The sequence below is a fragment of the Nyctereutes procyonoides genome, unplaced genomic scaffold, assembly GCF_905146905.1.
Source record: "Nyctereutes procyonoides isolate TBG_1078 unplaced genomic scaffold, NYPRO_anot_genome, whole genome shotgun sequence".
Taxonomy (NCBI): domain Eukaryota; kingdom Metazoa; phylum Chordata; class Mammalia; order Carnivora; family Canidae; genus Nyctereutes; species Nyctereutes procyonoides.
The window spans coordinates 34,525,606-34,546,782 of NW_026575047.1; the positions used below are offsets into that span (position 1 = coordinate 34,525,606).

Consider the following 21,177-nt stretch of genomic DNA (forward strand, 5'->3'; position numbering starts at 1 on the left):
GGGTGGGCGAGGTGACTTTCTAGAGTGGAACCATGTTTTAGGCTGCACTGGGCCAGGCCAGGCGAGCGCACGGTGCCAGGTCTATGCAGCCGGTGGAAACAGCAGCCATTCTGCCCACGTGCACCTCACTGACCTGCAGACCCAGCTTGTTGGTGCAATGTGGCAGCAGGCTGGCCACCACCCATCCTCCCCAAATCCCTCTTGAACTTCCCCAGCACCTGGGCCAGGCATGGTTAGTTCACTGCAGACCAGGGTCCTGACTTCTGCAGAGCAACGGCACCACAGTCAGAGGCAAAGAACGGAGCTGGCTCCAGCTCATCCTTGCAGTCCCCAGCCCGTCCTCGGTCACCTCCCCTAGGGCCAGCCTCTGAACTTCACGCTCCCACACCAAAGGAGAAACCAAAGTCCTGACCCTATAACAGAACCAAATACATATGTGGACAGCCTCCTAGCAGTTCTGCCTTCCTGACTGCCCCCTCCCCCGACACATGGGCCCCCTACCAAGGGAAAGATGCCCTTGAAGACGCGGAAGAGGAGTGGGCATGGAGCTCCATCAGGAGATCCCAAATGAACGGCAGGAAATAGGGATCAGATTGCTCAAATCCAAAGGAAAGGGTACACAGACCATAACAGGACATACACCACGAGCTCCAGGGACATGGAAATGCATCTGCTGGCTGCATGCTGCAGGCCGTGTCACCCCGCGGGTGCCTGTGTGCCCTCCCCTCTCCTTTCTGGGATGGAATGCCAGGGGACGGCGTCTCTGATGGTGGGGACCATGTCCAGAAAGCTGTCGCAGAAGAGGATGTGGTGTTCCAGGCGGGCCTCACGGGAGAGGCGTTCCACGTCACGTTTTTCCATCGTGTGTAGCAGGAGTTAATGCATTTTTGGTGAGATGGAGTGGGGAAAGGTCATTCTGCAAATATTCAAAAGCAATTTCATGAAACAGTGGGCTCTCATCCATCTGCTGTAACAAACTGGCTGGGCGCCCTGGAGCCTGCAGCCTATACATTCCGTGAAATTATGACTCCCTCCGGGGATATATCGTGTTTTTTTCCAGGGCTGAAATGAAAAGATATACAGTACACTGTATACACGGGCCCATTATGCTGGGGAGACGCTCGGAGCCGGTGCTGCTGTTTATGGAGGATCGGTGATAAATCAAGCTGTATAATTTGCAACCGACGGTTTCATTTGTTCTGTAATGTTCCTCTGATCTTTCGGAAATGAAGGAATTTCACATAAAACAAGTAGTCTGACGAACTTTAATCTTGCCCATAATTGGATAATAAAATCGGGTACGTGCAGTAATTAAAAGGACAGTGATGAAAGAGTCAGCATGCAGGTTCACGTGGCACCTCCGCCAGAACCGAGGGGTTCAGTTCAGGGCACACTTGGAACCAGAAGAGGCCCCACGGCAGAAAGGCTGTGCGGTCATTCGTTTGTTAGACGTAAGTGTTTGTGCAAACAAGAGACCCCACGCCAGCGATGGCCTTGTGGTGTACATCAGCATTAAAGGTCACGCTTGGAGCTAGTAATGGGCAGGAGTTAAGTGCCTGCTTTTCACTTGGGCGAGTTCACCCTTCTACGCCCATCTGCTACCCCTCCTCCACCGCCTCCTATCCACACGAGTGTGGCCCTGCATCTGGCACACGAATCCCGTGCCCAGTCTCTGTTTCTGGGCTCCCCGGTCACTCCTGCCACGCCTGCTCCCGGCCTGAGAAACAGAACCCAAGTCTCTCCCCGGCCCAGCCAGCCTCCACTCTCTAACACAGCCTCCACCCCCCGGCATCTGGCCACCAGGACCCTATGCAGTTCCTGTGGCAAGGCCACCACTCCTGGGATGGCCCCTGAATTCAGGGCCACCTGTTGGCTTTCCAGCTCTTGCCTGGCCTCCTTCATCTTGCCCGGGCTGCTAGCAACCTCTGCGCCCTCACCTGGTGATGACCCAGACGCACCGCATGGACCCTCTGCGCCCAGGTCCCAGCCAGCTTCAACTCACCTGGCCATTCTGGCTCCCTCAAATCCCTGCCTCTGTGACCCACGGGGAGCTTTTCATTGCAGCAGAGCATAGAAATACACAATGGGTTTGTCGATCATGAGCTGACAACAGAACCGCCAGTGGCCTCCTAAAGGCTGATGTCCTCTGCCCAGGGCTGCAATGCGGTTGTGAAGACAGAAGAAGGTCTGTGATCGGGAAGTCCTCGAGCACATGCGACTGCACCTGCACGGGACCAGGGCCGCTGGCTCTGCAGGCGAGTAAGCCAGTACTCACACGACGCCGGGGCCACCCCTGGCCCAGGATGCAGACCCTCCTTCTACACGCCAGTAAGCAGACGGCCTGATTTCTCTCTGTCTTGTTTTAATAAGTCATGTTTCCCAGATCTCTGTGTACGATGAAGCAAACGGAGACACAGTCACACTAACAGGATCCTATGTCTTTTTCCATTGATTTTTTTTCTACAAAATGCAATTGATAAGGTTTTTTCCTCACAAAATGGAATTATACTGTGACATACCACTTTGTAACCTTTTTTTTTTTTAATTCTAGAACTTGAACATTCCTCCTCTTTATACATTTGTCAACAGTACTTTTAACAGCCTCCTAGCGTCCAGTGGTATAAATGACCAGCCCGCCATTGCCATGTGGCTGCATTCCACCCTTACACCACAGTCACCACTGTGCAAACAGCCCCAGGCTGAAGGTCCTTGAGCATGACACTCTGCAAACAGCTTATGCTATTTCATGGAAAGTGAAAATGCAGCGTCAAAAGTCATGTTAAACTAGAAGATTTTTGCTACGTTTTGCCAAAATACTTTCCAGAAAGACTGAAAAGTTCATACTCGCACAGCAGCATGTGAGAGTGCGATCTCCCTGCATCGCAGCCAAACCCAACATTACTGCTCCCATTAGCTTTCACCCCTCGCACACTCCAATCTGCGTTTCTTCGATGATATGCATGACTGAACATTTCTCGTCTAGTTGGCACTATTTGTGTCTCTTTGTTTATGAATTACCTTTGTGTGTCTTTTCTGTTTCTCCTGGGCATGCCTGTTTTCTTCCCAACCTGGGGAGCAGGTGGAGCAGGACGATGAGAGACCTCCCATTGGACTTGCCCTCCACAGCCAGAGAGACCCGAGGTCCCACCACGTGGGCCGGAGAGAGGGCGTGTGACAACTCGGCCCTCCAGGTTGAGCAACACGTGGCCCTGAGCAAGTTAATCTGTGTGAGCGAGCCGCAGGGAGGGAAGGGAGAGGGTACCACAGCCCCTGCTCCAATTTCAGAACAGGGAGAAGGAAGGAAGAAAGGAAGGAAGGAAGGAAGGAAGGAAGGAAGGAAGGAAGGAAGGAAGGAAGGAAGGAAGGAAGGAAGGGAGGGAGGGAGGGAGATGAGGTTCATGCAGGAAAGATTCAGGGGACTCACCATAACGGTGGGGAATACATGGGACAGCAGAGGTGCCAGCAAGGGCTAGAGAGGGTGTCTGCAGAGAGGTTCAGAGCCACACTGCAGGCCTGTGGCCAGTCATCTGGAGGATGTCACACAGGCAAACTGAGCTTACACTCACGGAGGGAGGGCGGGAGGTGGCGAGGGACCTCTACAACTCCTGGACCGTCATGTGCCCGAGACACACCCCAATGCCTGGAATCTGGGTCCCTTGCGGCTACATCACTCTGCCTTCTGCACCAAAGCCACTGCAATCACTATACCTCTCAGAGGCACATCACTTCCTCTCAGACTGAAATGCTGGCCAAAGGCCAATCATTTTTCATCTCTGATTAAAATGTCTCAGGAAGAAATTGGAAATAATTCAGCAAAGGAAGCTACAGCTCTTGGAGGTGCAGGATACACAGTAATTCTGGATGCAGGAAGCCTATCAGCACAACCGGGCTCCCTCCCACCAATTGTGAGGGTTCACCGGGTAGGTGGGCTCCCAGGGGAACAGGAATGCTTAGGGCACCAGAGTACAACATTTCTGCCTAGGAAACTCACAAGCCACCTGTTCAACTTTTCCCAAGGACACCTTTGTTGGATGCACTTGTTAGAACTACAAATCATCAGGTGTTTCTCCTGGATTCAAACTCAATATGCCAGGAAATCAGCATTTTTAAACAAGGGCCTCAGGTGCTTCTTATGACTGGGCAAAGACCTGATTTTGGGGGATGCCTGGGTGGCTCAGTGGTTGAGCATGTGCCTTCAGCTCAGGGCATGATTCTCGGATCGAGTCCTACATCAGGCTCCCCACAGGGAGCCTGCTTCTCCCTCTGCCTGTGTCTCAGCCTCTCTCTGTCTCTCATGAATGAATAAATAAAATATTTTTTAAAAAGACCTGATTTTTGTCTAGCATTTCTCACATTAAAATTTTGTTTTTAAAATTAAAAGGAGATAAAAAAAATACCAAGGAGTTCCACTTCTGCCTATGGCCAATAATGTACACAGATCAGCTCTTCTCTGAAGAACAAACAGAAACTATGAAAAAATGTTGAGTTTCAAAAAAAATCTGTTTAAAAATATCCTAGAGCAATAAAATGTGGGAGTTCTTAAGGCAGCTGAGAGATCTCAGAAGGAAATCACAAAGGTGAACCTGATAATTCGGCACAGCTATTCACCTTGAAGCATCTGCTGATTCTGAGAAAAAGCCTAAAAGCTGAGAAGCTGTGCTTTGTCGGAGCTGGTCAGCGAAGAAGCCAAGGGAAAGAGGGACAAAAACAGAGCCAGCAGCCAAGAGGTGGTGAGGCCAAGCACAGCCATTATAGTCTGACCCCTGAGAGAGCAAAGCCGGGCTCAGGGTGGGCAGGGGGAGCCTGGCGTGCAACCCAAGTGTTTAGACAGGATCCAAAGCCTAGCAGAAACATACCAGTTTGCACAAAGACCAAAGCCTCGCTTCCAATCTGCTCAATCCCAGACTCGTTATGATGTTCTTCCCCTCCCTCACTTCCAAAAGCAAAAGTGCATCCTTTCAGGAAAAAGATGGCATCATCCAAACCCTCAAGTCACCTCTGGGTTTTCACATATTGTACCTGACATTCAATAAGCAAACCACACAACAGGAGATGCGGAAGGCTCAGAACCAAGAGAAAAAACAGACATAGAAATAGACCCAGGGACACCCCCCCTTTTCGAATTATCAGATGCCTTCAGAAAAACTGTGACTGAGATGTCTGAGACAATGAAAAGCTATATGGAGAATTTTAGCAAAGAGAATGTATTTTAAAAGATCAAATACAAACTCTAGAACTGAAGTATCTAATAACTAGAACCAAGAACTCTGTGGGTAGGTTTGGTTGCAAATCAGGTGCAGCTGAAGAAAGGATCGGTGACTGTGAAGATAGGTCAGTAGGGAACACCCAGGCTGGAAGACCAGAGAGAAGAAACAACAGATAGGAAATCCTGGAGGCAGGGGAGTGCACAGGACAGGACAGGGTATGCTGGGGCCACGGAGGAGAAAGGGCAAGCAGGACACAATTGATTTGTATTACATCACAATTTTCCAAAACTGACAGAAGACATCAAACCAAAAATGCAAGAAGTGCATCCCCAACAGGAAACATACAGAGAATACCAGATCTAAGAACATGTAGCAAAACTGCTAAGAACCAAAAACAAACATTAAAATCTTTTTTAAAAAAGTTAAACATTAAATTGTATTTATTATTTACTTGTATTATTTGTTAATGACCAATGACATCAGAATCTCTGAGAATTGGGCCAGAACATGAGTCCAGGGGGCAGGGATGTGTGCTTTTTGCAAATGCAGGTCCTAGGGCCTCTCCATGGAGACTGATCAGGTCAACTTGGTCAAGGCCTGTGAATCAGCATTTCTGACCAGCCACAGAGGTGATTCTGTAGAGGTTCACAAACCAGCCTGTCCCCGCCCCTCAGATGACAGCTCCAGGGCACACTGTGAGCTCACAGCTGTGCATTCTGCTGCGGGGGAAGTTTGGGAAGCAGCTCTTAGGACCCAGCAGCCACGGGACCCCAGTGTGCTGGAGGGTGGACGGGCACCTCAAGGGCCTGCAGAGACTCATGACCAGAGGAAGGATGGCAGGAAGGGACTGAGAATTTCTGATCACGCATATGAGGCTTTCACAGACTTCCTCCGATTCCAAGTGGGTCCACAGTTACACCATCTGTCCGGCTTTGTGGGTGCCAGGTGCTCTGGTGAGCGCTTACCCATTTATCCACGGTCTCCTTCAACCTCACACCACACACCTGAGAGGCAATGGCCTTACAGAGACATGAGGAAGCTCAGTCACTCACCCACGGTCACAGCAGCCCATCACGCCACGGGCAGAGGTTCGGTGCTGCTAGCCTGGATACCCCTGGGGAGCCACGCAGAACCCACCGTGGAGCCATCTGCCCCAAGATTGAGAGAGAAATTATCCACTGCCCCTCACCTTGTGCTGCTCACAGCCGCCCCTTGAGGTGTGGATGCCCTCATCCTTCCAGGGTTCTGTGAGGAGCAAATGGAAGAGGAAGAGGAGGAGGAGGAGGCCAGGAACAAAGAGGAAGGGTGGAGAAGAAGGAGGGAAAGGGGGAGTAGTAAGGGGAAGAGGAGGAGGCAGTAGGGGAAGAAGGGAGAGGAAGGGGAGGAAGAGGAGGAAGGAGAAGAGGAGACAGCGATGAAGTCCTGATTGTGCTCGCCAGCTGGAGAGTCATCCCTGAAACAATGCAGCCTCAGGTCCTCAGCAGATGCTAGTACCTGGTAGACCAGAAGGCAGAGGGGACCAGAGACTGTCCTAACCTGGGCCCAGCTGCACACGTGACAATATCGCTGGGTTGAGCAACCCAATGCAGCTCTGATGTCGCAGGTCAGCTCCACCAGGTGAACCTTCGGTCCCTGCAGACAGCTGCATAGGGTTTGGTGGCTAGCCAGGACATTCCAAATTAAGCTGAGCTGCCTCCTTCCTATCTGCCTGTGATAGATCTGCCTATTCCCACGTTCTAGTTCTCTCTGGACTTCAGATTCCCGATTCCTGTAGAATCTGTTCCTATAGCTCTAGCATGCATAAGACCCCCCTCTCCCGCCACACACACACACACACACACACACACACACACACACACACTGCTCATTTTAAATGCAAACTTCCAGTTTCCTGCCCTAGGGATTCTGATGGCCTAATCTAGCAGGTGATTAAGCAGGTGAGCCATGCTCTCCAATGGAACCGTGATGGTGGAAATGTTTAACCTCTGCACTACTCAGTACGGTAGGCACATGAAATGTGGCTAATATGATTATGGAAGTGAATTTTAAATTTCATTTACTTTGAATCGATTAAAATTTTAGAAGCATCTGTGACCGTGGGCTACCACGGTGGATAGCACAGCTCAGACCCTTGCTTCTCAAAGCGCCCAGCTCACCTGCAGCTGCAGCGGCATCGCCGGGAAGGTGGTCAGAAATGCAGAATTTCAGGTGTGCTCAGGACCTACCGAATCAGAAACCTGCATTTTAACCAAATTCTCAAGCAATCTGTCCATAAGCTGATACTTTCTGGGACATCCTGGTGCCTGAAATCTCCCATCACTGAACCATCCACTGCTAACACACTTCCCTTGTGACAGACTAACTCTAATATCCAGTTGTATAATCTAGCTCTTACCCAAAATACCAGGTCCTGACATAACGAGCATTACTGATCTGAGGGGTAAGAGGCGTGTGTGTGTGTGTGTGTGTGTGTGTGTGTGTGTGACTGTGATGACAGATGAAGGGAAGTCGGGGCCGAGATAGATAGGGTCCTGCGTGCATGCCAAGGATTTGCACTTTACTTGCTGAGCAACAGCAAAACAACCAACGCTGCTAAGAAGGCAAGTGACACAAGTAATGGTTCATGACAACAATGTGGGGCAGTGTGGTGGACAGGCTGGAGGAGGTGACCACACTAATCTCCACTGTCCACTGCTTCTTGTATTCAGCATTATTTCAGGGAGTAACATCTGCTATCTTATCACATCCCTAGAGTTGAGACACAGGAAAAATTTAGGACTTACAACGTGTCTCTTCCACGCTATCAACGTCCACAAGTATCCCAACCCAGATCTCCAGAATAACACAGTATCCTTTATCTCTAAACTGAGGAGGAAATAAACACTTCTTCCATTTCAGTCCTGAAGAGATTATTTTCAGTGATAAACCAAATAAATGTTGGCCATTTATAGCAGAGTGAACTCTTTGGGATCTGACTCACCATTGATTGAGACAACTGTCTGCTATGAAAGCACAGTCTGTAAATGTACCATGTTTAAGATTCAAAGTATAAAGAAGATATTCGCAGGACACATAATAATCAAAACCATGAAACAGTGGATTTTCCTGCAGGTATCTTGTCCATTGGTGTTCACGTGATCTATTGTCACAACAAACCACAAATATGAAGACGGAAGAGCTACCGCTGGTGGTGGGAAGAGGGAGAAAATGCAAAGAGAAGTGTGAGATTGAGAAAATGTTTCTGGTCTTTTATCCAGTCCCAGAAATCCCTCACTACACCCAAAGGGCAGATCCCAGTCGGTGGGTGGGAAAGACTGAAGGGGAAGAGCCAGGAGGGCTCTATTGTTTCCTAGGTGACAGTGTTCTGTAACATGCTGTGTATTTTTTTTTATTTTTAAAGATTGTATTTATTTATTCATGAAATACACAGAGAGAGGCAGAGATATGGGCAGAGAGAGAAGCAGGCTCCCCACAGGGAAGGGGGGGCAGTGATACAGGACTTGATCCCAGGACCCCAGGATCATGACCTGAGCCAAAGAAAGATGCTGAACCACTGAGCCACCCAGGTGTTCCCCATGCTGTTTTTAAAGGCCCAACTCAAGTTAGTGCTTCAACACAAATATTGCAAGAGAACAGCCCAAGCAGAGCACCCAGACGAAGACAGGATGAAGGGGTCACAGACTAACGTGAGCTGAAGACAAGACGCAAGCCCAGGGTCAGGAGGAGCTTAGGCAGGACCTCCTCGTGCAGGACCAGCAAAGCCAGCCCTCTAGCCCACCTGGCCAGGTGCCCAGGCCTTACAGCAGTGGTCTCCACACGAAGGACACACCCCAGGAGCAGGCCAGGGGACTGCTGGGGTTTAGGAAGAAGAAACTAGAATCTCTATTTGTATTTACTTTTTTATCTTGACAATAAGTTAACTTTAGCTGAAAGTTCAAATATAGCTCGACCCTCGCTGCACCTACCATCAGAAGTCCCATGCTGCTTTTTCAGTGTAGCGAGTGTACTGCATCTCCTCTATTCCCGGGCATGTGGATTTACCTACTACATAGCTCTCATTGAGCCAACCCTCTTCAATGGCCTAAGTGGCTTTAAAAGACTCTTGCAAAGAAACAGCAGACTGAAGATGATTCATAGGAGGCAAGCGGGAATGAGCAACAGGAGCTGATACTTCTACTCCCAATAAAAGCTACTCATCAGCCTTACAACAAGGAAAAACAGTAACATCTGCCAAGAAGCGAGCTTCCAAATCAGAAACTTTCATGAAGATACTCCGTAGTAGGAATCTGTGCTCATCACAGTTAACAATGAGCCTCTTCCTATTTAATGAAAACTGTGAAGCCACCATGGTTAGCAGAGGCTACAGACCCAGAAGATGGCAAGCCTCCACAATGTTTCCAGTTAAGTTACCATTATAAAATACTAACTCCAACACATTTTCAACAATGTTCACTAAATATAATCATAAATGTTTATAAGTCTTTTAAGAGCAAAACACAAACAGGTACACACCATCTACAAAATACTTGTTCTTCCTGCCGCAGGACTATGGGTGACATACTCATCAAACAGTTGATGGGATAAAACCCTGAAAAAAAACATCTTTTACTGGGTAACGGGAAAAAACACAACCCAAAGAAGTAAGTTCAGGGATACGTTTCTCAAGGTGGGCAGTTGGGTAAGGGGACAGAAGTTTCTGGCACATCCCAGCTTAGAGAATCATCACAAGAAGCATGAATGAAAAGTTGAGGTATTAAAGGCATTAAAGTCATGAGGAGGACAGGTGCCTCAGAATCTGTCAACACGTTAACAGTGTTTTAGGACAAATGACGTATGCCTAGCTGGGATGGGATTCCTCTGGCTGGCACCTGTTTGTGACAGAGGGCAGGGTGGACCACCATGAAAGGCTCAGCCACAGCATCACCCCGTAGTTCACAGACAAGAAATGCACCATGTGATGGGCGGTATCATGATTCCATCACATTGAGCTCTTGAAATGAACAGAGTATTTACAATACTGTATGGTAGGAGAGACTCATGAAAAGTATTTTGGTTCACCTACATTTTTCTATTTCAGGGTAAAATACTTCTCTAAAAGAGCCAGGAAGCTTCAAGATGAGTTTGCGTATATTTCTTATACAAAGGTGACTGTTCCACATTTTCTGACCTTTCTGTGGCCCACTCCCTAGGCATGTGCCGCCACAGAATAAATACACCTTATCTGAATCTTGTGGGTAGAAGGCATGCTCCATTGATGAGACAGGACGGAATGTCTTATGATACACACAGCGCACAGTAGAAATGGTGATTTGGAAAATTCTCATTATGTGATCACCCTGCTGTCACAGACGATGCATGGCACCTATAAACACTTCCACATCTGTGCAACCAAAAAACCTGGAAGCAAAATTTTTCTAGCTTGGTTTAAAACCTTTCAAGACTTCCAATAGGTTTTGAACCCATCTGCTAACAAAATAAATGTGTAGCGTCTTCTGATTAATAGGCAGGAATGATCCACATCAAGAACATGGGTATCCACCATTTGCTTCGACGTGGATGGAACTGGAGGGTATTATGCTGAGTGAAATAAGTAAATTGGAGAAGGACAAACATTATATGGTCTCATTCATTTGGGGAATATAAAAAATAGTGAAAGGGAATAAAGGGGAAAAGAGAAAAAAATGAGTGGGAAATATCAGAAAGGGAGACAGAACATGAGAGACTCCTAACCCTGGGAAATGAACTAGGGGTGGTAGAAAGGGAAGTGGGGTGGTGGGTGGGGGGTGACTGGGTGACGGGCACTGAGGGGGGCACTTGATGGGATGAGCACTGGGTGTTATTCTATATGTTGGCAAATTGAACACCAATAAAAAAGTAAATTTATTTAAAAAGAAGAAGAACATGGGTATTTACTAGACCGATTTCAATAAAAAAAAAAAAAAGACCTCTGCAAAATTACTAAACAGCATCAGAAATTTTAACAAGTGCAGTCGTGCTTCCGTATGGATCTGCTTATCTCTGGAAGGTATCATTTCCAGCTATAAAAGCCCTTAAAAACCAACACTGGAATAAAGTGAAATTAGAACCAGACGTTTCAACCATTCCAAGGGAATTAAATAAGGTTTTCAAAAACAGTACATTTCCAAAAACTTTCCATCACTGCTTTCCCTTTTAGAAATTAAGTACATCCAGATTACAGGTAACAGACCGTCTTAACCATATCCTCTTCTTTCACTTGTGCATGAAATGTTATCCAGAAAAGAATTTGTTGTTTATTTTTAGGCATAGAAACCTACATTTGGGGAGGAGGCTCCCAGGCATGAGAGCTCACCCCTCTGAGGGCAGGAGGCCAGGAGGGACGATGACTGTGAGATGCGTGAAGCGGGGTGTGCACAGGCCGAGCATGGACCGAGGGGGAGGGCCACGCAGCCACAGTGACACTGTGCTCTAGAATGACCCAGCCCAGAGGCAAAGCTGAAAGGGCAGCAGATAGCGGCCAGCATAAACAACAGTGAGGGCACAACACAGCCAGGGCAGCCTGCACACGAGAATTTACTGGCTATTTATTTTGTGCTGGGGGCTTTCAGTGAGCCCCACACCTGGCAGCGTATGTGCCCATGAGGAGGAGATGAGCGTGCAAGCACATGATTAAAATGCAGCGTGACAAACTGAATGTCAATGATCTCTGGAATAAAAAAACGGAGAACCGTGACCAGGACCTCGGCTTCTGCATGGAGCCGTCCACACCTGGAAACATGCATCGCTCCCACGTTAGCGGGAATGGTGACTAAACATTCTTGGTTACCATCTGCTGGGTGGACTAGACTCCACAGTTTACCTTGTCAAATTACACTCAGTGCTAGGGCAGGGCAGGAATCGAAGAGAGACTTTGGGGCTCTGCTCTATCTCCAACTCCCCAGTACAAAGAACCGTCTCTGTTCAGAGCTACTACCTGGACTGTCCCCTTGTTCAGGCCCCAGACCATGCTGGCTCACTTCTGGGCCTTGAGGCCTTGTATTCAGCCTCTGCCGATGCCCTGATGGGCATTACCTGCATCGTCGGGGATTTTTTCCTCCCCGATACCCTCTGCACAATGGGTCACTGCTCATTCCTAATCACTGTGTTCACTGTTGCCAGGTGGGAGGCCTGTACCCCTCTGGCCTTGCTGAATCTCAGAATCGCACATTTTAAAATATTTTTTACTTTTACACACAGAACACCAAATCATATGCTATTATCCAGAGAACATGGATCCATGCCTTAAATGGAACACTTCTGCATGTTCAATGAACTCATTCACACAGATCCTCAGACACCGGCCATATGTGCAGGTGTTTGTTAAGAATGAGAAATGCTAGCATCATCCCTCCTCTTTGGAGCTCACAATGGATGTGTACGGCAGGAGGACAGGAGGATGTGGACCAGGGCTGTTTGTATAAGTGCAATGACACTAACTCTGCCCAGGAGCCTCTAGGAGAACCTCACGGAAGAGGTAACCCTAAACTGAGTCTTAAAGGAGAGATGGGAGCTTCAGCTAGAGAGGAAAAAGGGCACCATGGCTGGCGGCATAGGCATGCCCACAAGGCACAAGGAGCAAGAGACACCCATGCTGCTCAGGGGGGAGATCTCCATCAGTGAGGGGGAAGGACCTCCAGCCACAGGAGAAGCATCCAGCCATACCCCACTCCCCGGGAGGCCCCCAATGCCCCCTGAAAGCCTCCAAGCAGGGCTGCTGCCCCATCGGATTCACGCTCCACAAGGTCACTTAGATCATTTGGGGAACAGAGTGCAAAGCGCCAGTCTGCAGGCAGCAGAGGCCAGATGAGAGTCGCCTGCTCACTTGGCCCAGAGACGCCAGAGCCTGGACACAAGGACAGACGGACAGGATGGGATAGGACCTGGTAAGGGATGGATGTCAGCAGCACTCGGATGGCAAATGCCACAGGACCGGGTGCAGGCAGTGTGGGGCGGGGGGGTGGGGGGGGAGCACAGTGTCCAGGAAATCTCATGGGCTTCTGGTCACGAGCAAACCTGCCGCACAAAATCACCACTCCCTCGCTGTGATGCCATCTGCCAGCGTGCAGCCCACGGCACATTTCATTTCCAAAGCAGACACCACAAGCAAACAAAGAATCGCTAACAGACAGAATATCAGATCGTCAACTCATAATTAACTGACACACGGCACAGCAGAGACAGAAGCAGAGCATTTAAATCATCTGAGGGTCCGGTCCACTAACCGTCCAAAGCTACAAAGCATCGGACACAGAATCTCAGGGTGAGCAGATAAAGTCATGATGAAGCCCTAGAATATTCTGGGGGAACCCTGTACACAAACACATGGACAGATCCTCAGCCGTCTGCCAAAAGCTGACCAGGCCCACGACGGGACTTGCCGAGACCATGTCCAAGCGGCTGGGTTCATCTTGCTCTCACACTCAGGGCAGACCACAGCACCTCACAAACAAGGGGCGTGTGCTGCAGGAACACGCCTGTCACGTTGACCAGAGAGATGGCTGCAGGTCATGTGGTCCCCACCCCCATGTTCATTCACAATCTACCGCTGATTTTGGAGGGTGATTTAACATCAGGTGTTTTGCAGATAGGCAAGCAGCCAGCAGTCCATATTCACACTGATGCCCCGACCAGGGGAGAAGGGACAGACTAGCTTTTCTCTGGGGCAAAACCGTGATGTCAGCTGCAGGCATCAGGCTTTATGTCGAGGACTCTTCATATAGGACTTCATCAACCTTCATGTCATTCTCGTCCACAGGGACCTGGGGGCAGATCTGCTCTCGGAAGGCCAAGGCCATGGTGTAGGGCGGCACGTCCTGCTGCTGCAAACAGCGCCTCAGGTATGCATCGTAGTAGCCTCTGCCCCGGCCCAAGCGGTTGCCGTGCTTGTCAAAGCCGAGACCCGGCATGAAGATGAGATCCAATCCGCCTGTGGGAGACAAGGACATAGTGAAGAAGGTGAATGGTCCCTGAAAGAGACGACCCCTCGGGAGTCTGGGTTCCACTCTGGAATGGCATCGATCCCCTCTCTGATTGCTAAAGAAATGTGTGAGCACTCTAGAAAATCCAACACGTACAGAGCCAGACAGAGAAGAACGTAACACCCAGCACCCCGCATGCCCGTCATCCATCCCTCCCGACGTTCTGTGTGTACCTTGAACAACATGGGTCTGTCCTGTGGAAGTCGTTATACAGAAATGTTTTCACTACAGAACAGTGCCATACACATACCCCCCTCTTCCTGAGACTTTCCTAATGTTTCTCTTCCTACAGCTTATTTTATTCTAAGAACACAGTACGTGACACAAATAGCATACAGAATATGTGAGCATCAACTGTTCACATCACTGGCAAGGCTTCTGGTCACCAGGAGCCCATCAGCAGGTTAGGTCTGCAGGAATCAAAGGTTGCACATGGATTTTCGACTGCATGTAGGGTTGGCACCTCTATCCCCCAAGTAGTTCAAGGGTCATCTATATGTAGAAAATCATCAGGTTCCCAGAGCCCGTCCACACCTAAACAGAATCTCCAAGGACAGAGACTAGGAACTTTTAATCTTTCTTTCAAGAATCCAGGTGATCCGGGGCACCCAGGTGGCTCAGTGGTTGTGCGTCTGCCTTTGGCTCAGGGCATGATCCCGCGATCCGGGATCGAGTAATACATTGGGCTCCCTGCAGGGAGCCTGCTTCTCCCTCTGCCTCTGTCTCTGCCTCTCTCTCTCTGTATGTGTGTCTCTCATGAATAAATAAATAAATAAAATCTTAAAAAAAAAAAAAAGAATCCAGGCGATCCTACCTATCTGCCGGGTTAGAGAGCCAATGTCCCAGCATAATGACAAACGGAGGAGGGAGAGAGGGTCAGAAAGAAGCCAGGAAGGACGGAGCTGTTCTCAGAGGCAGTGAGCAAAGCAGGTTAGCTGCTACGAGCACCAAGGTACCCACTTCATTTCCCCTCCCGCTGGAGAGCCAAGGCCTGCCAGGTTGCCAGCTTCCCTGGATTCACATGAGAGCAGGCTGAGCCAGCCAGGGACATTCCAGAGGTACACATGGGGCCCCCTAGCTGTCCTCTGGCTGGAACCCTCCCAGGGACACAGGGACCATCAGATGATGCTCTGTAGCATCATCAAGACAGAGCAGGTTGCTAAGGCTCAGGGCATGAGGCAGGGTCTTGGAGGCTACAGAGATCTGACCGCAGTGGAAGGTGTGGGGAGCCTCATGAAGAAGGCGGCAAAGATCACAAGGTAGAGAACCTGCATGGATTTTGTGAGGCCCACAGAACAGCCCTTCTAGGCTCTAGCAGGGAGCATGACGGACCAGCACTAATCATGAGCCACACCACATGTCCAACTCAGGGCTGTGCCCAGCAGCCTTCCTCTGCCAGTCCTTGGCCTCTGGAAAGCCACCTGGGGGCTTCTGGGGGACCCGAAGCTTAGCATGGATGAAGCTCTCACATAGCACTGCTGCCAAGGACATACCAGGGCTGGGAACGGGTTTTCAGGGTAGCGGTGTTCATACTGCCAGCTAGGCCGGCCCCCCGCCATCAACAGCTGCTCTGAGTCCCTGCAGAAGTGCGAGCTGAACCCGGCACACACCTGCTGGCCCGTGCCTGCCAGAACCCAGCAGAGCCCACCTCAGACCACAGTCCTGACCTTCTGTGAAACCTGCTGGTCTCTTCCAACCCAAACCCTGGTCACTGACCTTTCCCCTCCCTGACCCTGTCCTGCTCCTTTTTCTCTCATGGGATTAACAGCGGCTTGTGCATAGAGACTTTGCTGGCTCCGGGTCCTTTTTGTTGCCGAGCAGACTTGGGCTGGAAGCTCAGCTCTGTCGTCTGTACAGCATACGCACACACGTTTTTTTCTGAGACTCCTGCCTCTTTAGAGTCCATCAGGGCAGTTTCTGTAAAGTCCTCCGGGGGCATGCTTCCTCCCCCTCTAGGGAATGGGGCTCAGCTAAAATAAAGCAAGCATGTGTGTAACACCTATTCCAATGCATGGCATGCTCTGCCAACTGCCCCAAAGCAACAGGACAGGAAGCTCTAGAAGGCTTCAACAGAGGGAGAGCCCACCTGGCTGGCTGGTCAGGGAAGGGCTTGTCAGAACCTGGTGGGACCAAGGCTTGCATGAAGGTGCCAAAACTGGGTTTGAGTACGTTTCAGAGAGTAAGGAAAAGGTGGCAGGAGCAGAGTGACAAGGAGGGAACAGTCAGGGTGGAAGGACCCCGCTGAGGATCAGAGAACGTGCAAGGCAGCCAGATCAGGGCATGAGGATATGGAAGGTACAGGCCAAGTGATCCCCACTGCTCAATAGCAAAATGACAACACCAGATTCAACAACCTAAACTGACAATTCTCCAGAGAAGACCAGCAATGGCCAACAGGCATAGGATTCCTGCGGATGAATTTTGTATCCTGTGACCTTACTGAATTCCATTATCGATTCTAGCAGCTTTCTGGTGGGGGTCTTTAGGACTATCTATATACAGTATCAGGTCGTCTGCAAATAGAGGAAGTTTTACTACTTCCATACCAATCTGGATGCTTTTTCTTTTTCTTCTCTAACTGTAGTGGCTAAAAACCACTCAGGACTATGCTGAATAAAAGTGGTGAACATGGACATCCTGTCTTGTTCCTGACTTTGGGGCAAGCTCTGGTCTTCCCCTTCAACTGTGATGTTGGCTGTGGGTCTCTCCTATACGCCTTTACTATGCAGACATATGTTCCCTCTGGACCCACTTCGTTGAGAGCTTTCATCATAAACAGATGAATTTTGTCAAATGCTTTTTCTGCAACTATTATAATGATCATGACTTTTATTCTGCATTTTGTGAACGTGTGTGCCGTGGTGACGGATGTGTGAATATTGAGCCATCCTTACCTCCCTGGGAAATATCCCACTTGACTGTGGTGAGTGACCCTTTAAACATGTTGTTAAATGTGGTTTGCTAGCACTTTGCTGAGGATTTTTGCTCTGTGTTCATCAGGGGCACTGGCCTGTAATTTTCTGTTTGTTAGTGTCCTTATCTGGTTTTGTTGTGAGGGTAAATGTTGCCCTCATGGAATGAATTTGGAAACTTTTTTTTTTTTTTTTTGGAATAGTTTGAGGAGACTAAGGATTAACTCTTCTTTAAATGTTTGGTAGAGTTCCCTTGTAATCCATTTGGCCCTGGACTTCTTTGGGAGTTTTTTTGGCTTTGATTTTTGGTTGTTTTTTTTGTTTTTGTTTTGTTTTTGAAGTAGGTTCCATGCCTAGAGTGGAGCCCAACCTTGAGCTCAAGACCTGAGCTGAGATCATGAGTCAGACGCTCAACTGATTAAGCCACCAGGCCCCCCTGTTGGGAGTTTCCTGATTACCAATCCAATTTTGTTACTAGTAATTGGCCTGTTCAGATTTCCTGTCTCCCCGATTCAGTGTAGGAGCCAAGAGGCACATAAAAGGATGTTCAGCATCACTCATCATCCAGGAAATGCAAATCAACACCTCAATGAGACACCACCTCACACCTGTTAGGATGTCCATTAAAAAAAAAATAATAAAAAATAAATAAATAAATAAATAAATAAATAAATAAGTAAGTAATAAATAAGTAAGTAATAAATAAGTAATAAATGTTGGTGAGGCCTATGGAGAGACTGGAACCCTTGTATGTTGATGCTGGGAATATAAAAAGGTACAGCCACTATGAAAGACAGTATAAAGTTCCTTAAAAAAATTAAAAGTAGGGATCCCTGGGTGGCGCAGTGGTTTGGCGCCTGCCTTTGGCCCAGGGCGCGATCCTGGAGACCCAGGATCGAATCCCACGTCGGGCTCCCGGTGCATGGAGCCTGCTTCTCCCTCTGCCTGTGTCTCTGCCTCCCTCTCTCTCTCCCTCTCTCTCTCTCTCTCTGTGACTATCATACATAAATAAAAATTTTAAAAAAAAAGAAAATATAAAAAAAATAAAATAAAAAATAAAAAAAATTAAAAGTAGAACAACTAGTAGTCCCATTTCTGGGGTATTTAGCCAAAACACCCCTGAAATCTGTATCTTGAAGAGGTATTTGTACACCCATGTTCAGAGCAGCCTTACTCACAGTAGTTCAGAGGAAGAAACATCTCGATGTCCACTGATGGATGAATGGATAAACACAATGTGGCACATCCACTGGAATACGACTCGGCCATGAGAAAGAAGGGACTCCAGTCAGTCACCTGCAACAGCCTAGAGGAGCTCTGAGTACATCAGGTGAAGGGAAATAAATCAGGTGCAGGAGAACAAATGCTGCATGAGTCACTCACAGGAGGCACCTGAAGCAGCCAAACCCCCAGGAGCAGAACATACTGCAGTGGCTGCGGGAGGCTGGGAGGAGAGATGTGGGCTGCTGTGGGCACCAGCGTCAGCAGGGCAGGATGAGGAGATACAGCAAAGGTCTGCTGTCCAACACCACACCCACAGGCAGCATGCACTGCACACCTACATTTTGTTAACAGGGTGGATTTCATGTTATATCTACCACATTTTTTTCCATAAAAAAAGGCAAAGATACTAAAGGAAAGCCAGGAGGAAACTGGGATTTCTACCAGTCAATACACAAAAAATGGATGGTAGAATTTCAGAGGACACACCTCCAGGCCGCCAGAGGAAGAGAAGGAAGGAAGGAGACAGACAAGAAAATATCCATTTCTAGTCCCTCACAGGACATGTCTCTGTCTGTCCACCCCACCCCACCCCACCCCCGCCCCAGAATCTCTGCGACCGCCACAACGCTGTCCAAGGTACCCTTCATGCATGAAGTCTGAGTAAGACTTCTAGGTCAAAGGAGGCCTGAGAGACACGTCTATCCTCTACAAAACGGGCCAACCTGAGCATGGGAACCCCTGATGTAGCAACTCCAAAGTCTGGGTTTGGATCAAGGAGGCAACATCATGGGATGAGATGGTGTAAGTGTTACCTCGCCCGGTTGTTCAATGTGAGCTCTATGAGTGAGCAAGGAGAATGGCTCTGGTGTTCTTGGGTGACAGGATGTGGTAAGAGCAGGTCCAGACATCCTGTGTGGGGTGTTGCTGCTGGACCCCCCAGCCCACAGGATGGGCATCGCCACACCCTTCAAACACAGGGCCACCTGCAGTCCCAGCTCAGGTCCTTGGAATCCCCATCTGGCCTGTATCCACCTGATGAATCCAAGTGTTTTCCTGAAACACAGTTTCCTTGCTATGGAAGGAAATCTACTTGCTATCACTAGAAGGTCCTGCTGTGTCCTCCCCACCGGTCACATGCATGCCTCCCCCTCCCCCACGCACTCCCTGGTCTCCTCACACTTTCACAACACAGTACTGGAGGCTTTCCCTCCCCCAGAGGCACGGCACTGATTGGGCTTGATGATCACACACAGGCTTACAAGTGCCCCTGGCATGCGCTGCTCCTACCCTGGGCCAACCTGCTAACAGGGTGGACCCCAGACCTACCCTCACGCACTGCAAAGTCAAAACTCACCAAGGAGAACAGGTAAAAACGCTCAGTCTGTGCCCAGATTCTCTATGAGCCACTGGCATGGCCCTACTTTCACCAAATGCTTGGTGAGAAAGGACAGGGACACAGTACAACACACGGGGAGACCCCACCTGATGTGTTCACTCCTGTGCAGTCCTCAGAGCACCCCCATGGCCCCTGGACTGCACCCCACTGCTCAGTAAGTACTCTCTGGGAGTCACAGGACTCCTCTGCAGGGTCATGGCTTGGAGGGTGTCTCTCTCCCGGTTTTGCTAGATTTCGAATGTGATTCTGCACTCCAGAACTACAAGGCCAAGATTCAGGACAGTCGCCCAGCTCCATGGTGCATCTGCTCAGACATGGGCTGCCTTAGGGTTCGTGCTGGCTCTGAAGCACCAGTGCCCTCTGGAGGCAGCCCACCATGGAGGCCTGGGCCCTGGTCCCACAGCTCTTGGCTGGTTGTGCTCCTATGCTTCAGGCTCCGTCTCCTGAGCTGGCGATGCAGCTGGAACCCATGGCCACCGCTGCAGGCTGGGCACAATTAGACGAGGTCGTGCCTGTGACTGCCTCAGCCCAGAACCAGGCTATGCTGAGGATAACACTAAGAGCTTCCCTCTTTTAACTAAGAAATGTCACACTCCGGGCACTGAGGGGGACACTTGACGGGATGAGCACTGGGTATTATTCTGTATGTTGGTAAATTGAACACCAATAAAAATTAATTTATTAAAAAAAAAAAAAAGAAACGTCACACTCTTTCTTGAGTCAGGCATCAGGGAAAGGGCTGGAGACGCTTCAGTACTCAGTGATTTTTCAGCCAGAGCTTTTCCAGCCTCCCCTTAGAACAGGCTATCACTCGTCCTCTCAGCTCCGGGTATGGAAGGAGGGCAGGGGAAGACAAGGTGGTAGAACAGGGTGAGCAAACTTCCTGTAACGGGCCAGAGAACACGGAATTCAGGCTTTGCAGGCCACGGGGTCTGTGTCACAACCATGTACTCTGCCCACAAACAGGCATGGCTATGCTCTGAGGAAGTTTCATCACAGACACAGGTGGCAGGCCAGGTGTGGCCCGTGGGCTGCAGGGCACTGACCCTGTCCTGGAAGATAAGGAAAGAGTTTCAGGAAGAAGAGAGCAGCATGTCAAATCCCTCCAGAAGGGCAATCAGCTTCTCGGAGAGAAAGCTGAGGCCTTGCCGCCCGGGCTGATGAAGATTCAACACACACGGCTCCTGATGCTAAGAGATGCACATGGAACCAGGCAAAGGGACGGAGAAAGCACCAGAAGCACCTGTACCTTACAGGTAGCAGAGTGGAGAGGCCGAGTGTACAGGATTCTCAACACACTGTGGGGCCTACACCCCAGTGCCGGCACTTAGTAGCTAGGAGACATCAGTCAAAATTGCCTTGACCTGAAACCTATGATGGACAAGCATATTAGGAAGTGGAGAGTCTCTACACTCTTAATACCAAGTGTCAACCAACTGCTG

At 49.3% G+C, this 21,177-nt stretch overlaps 1 protein-coding gene across 2 annotated transcripts in view; it reads right to left on the reverse strand.

Annotated features, from left to right (window-relative positions):
- Window positions 1-13,358: 13,358 nt before the first annotated feature.
- Window positions 13,359-21,177, reverse strand: part of MTHFS (methenyltetrahydrofolate synthetase) — a 30,367-nt gene continuing 22,548 nt past the window's right edge. For both annotated transcript variants that reach the window (XM_055326315.1, XM_055326316.1), the window contains exon 3: window positions 13,359-14,151. In XM_055326315.1, the coding sequence (XP_055182290.1) occupies window positions 13,922-14,151 (230 nt within the window). In that variant the 3' untranslated portion in view covers window positions 13,359-13,921. The remainder of the gene's footprint in view (window positions 14,152-21,177) is intronic.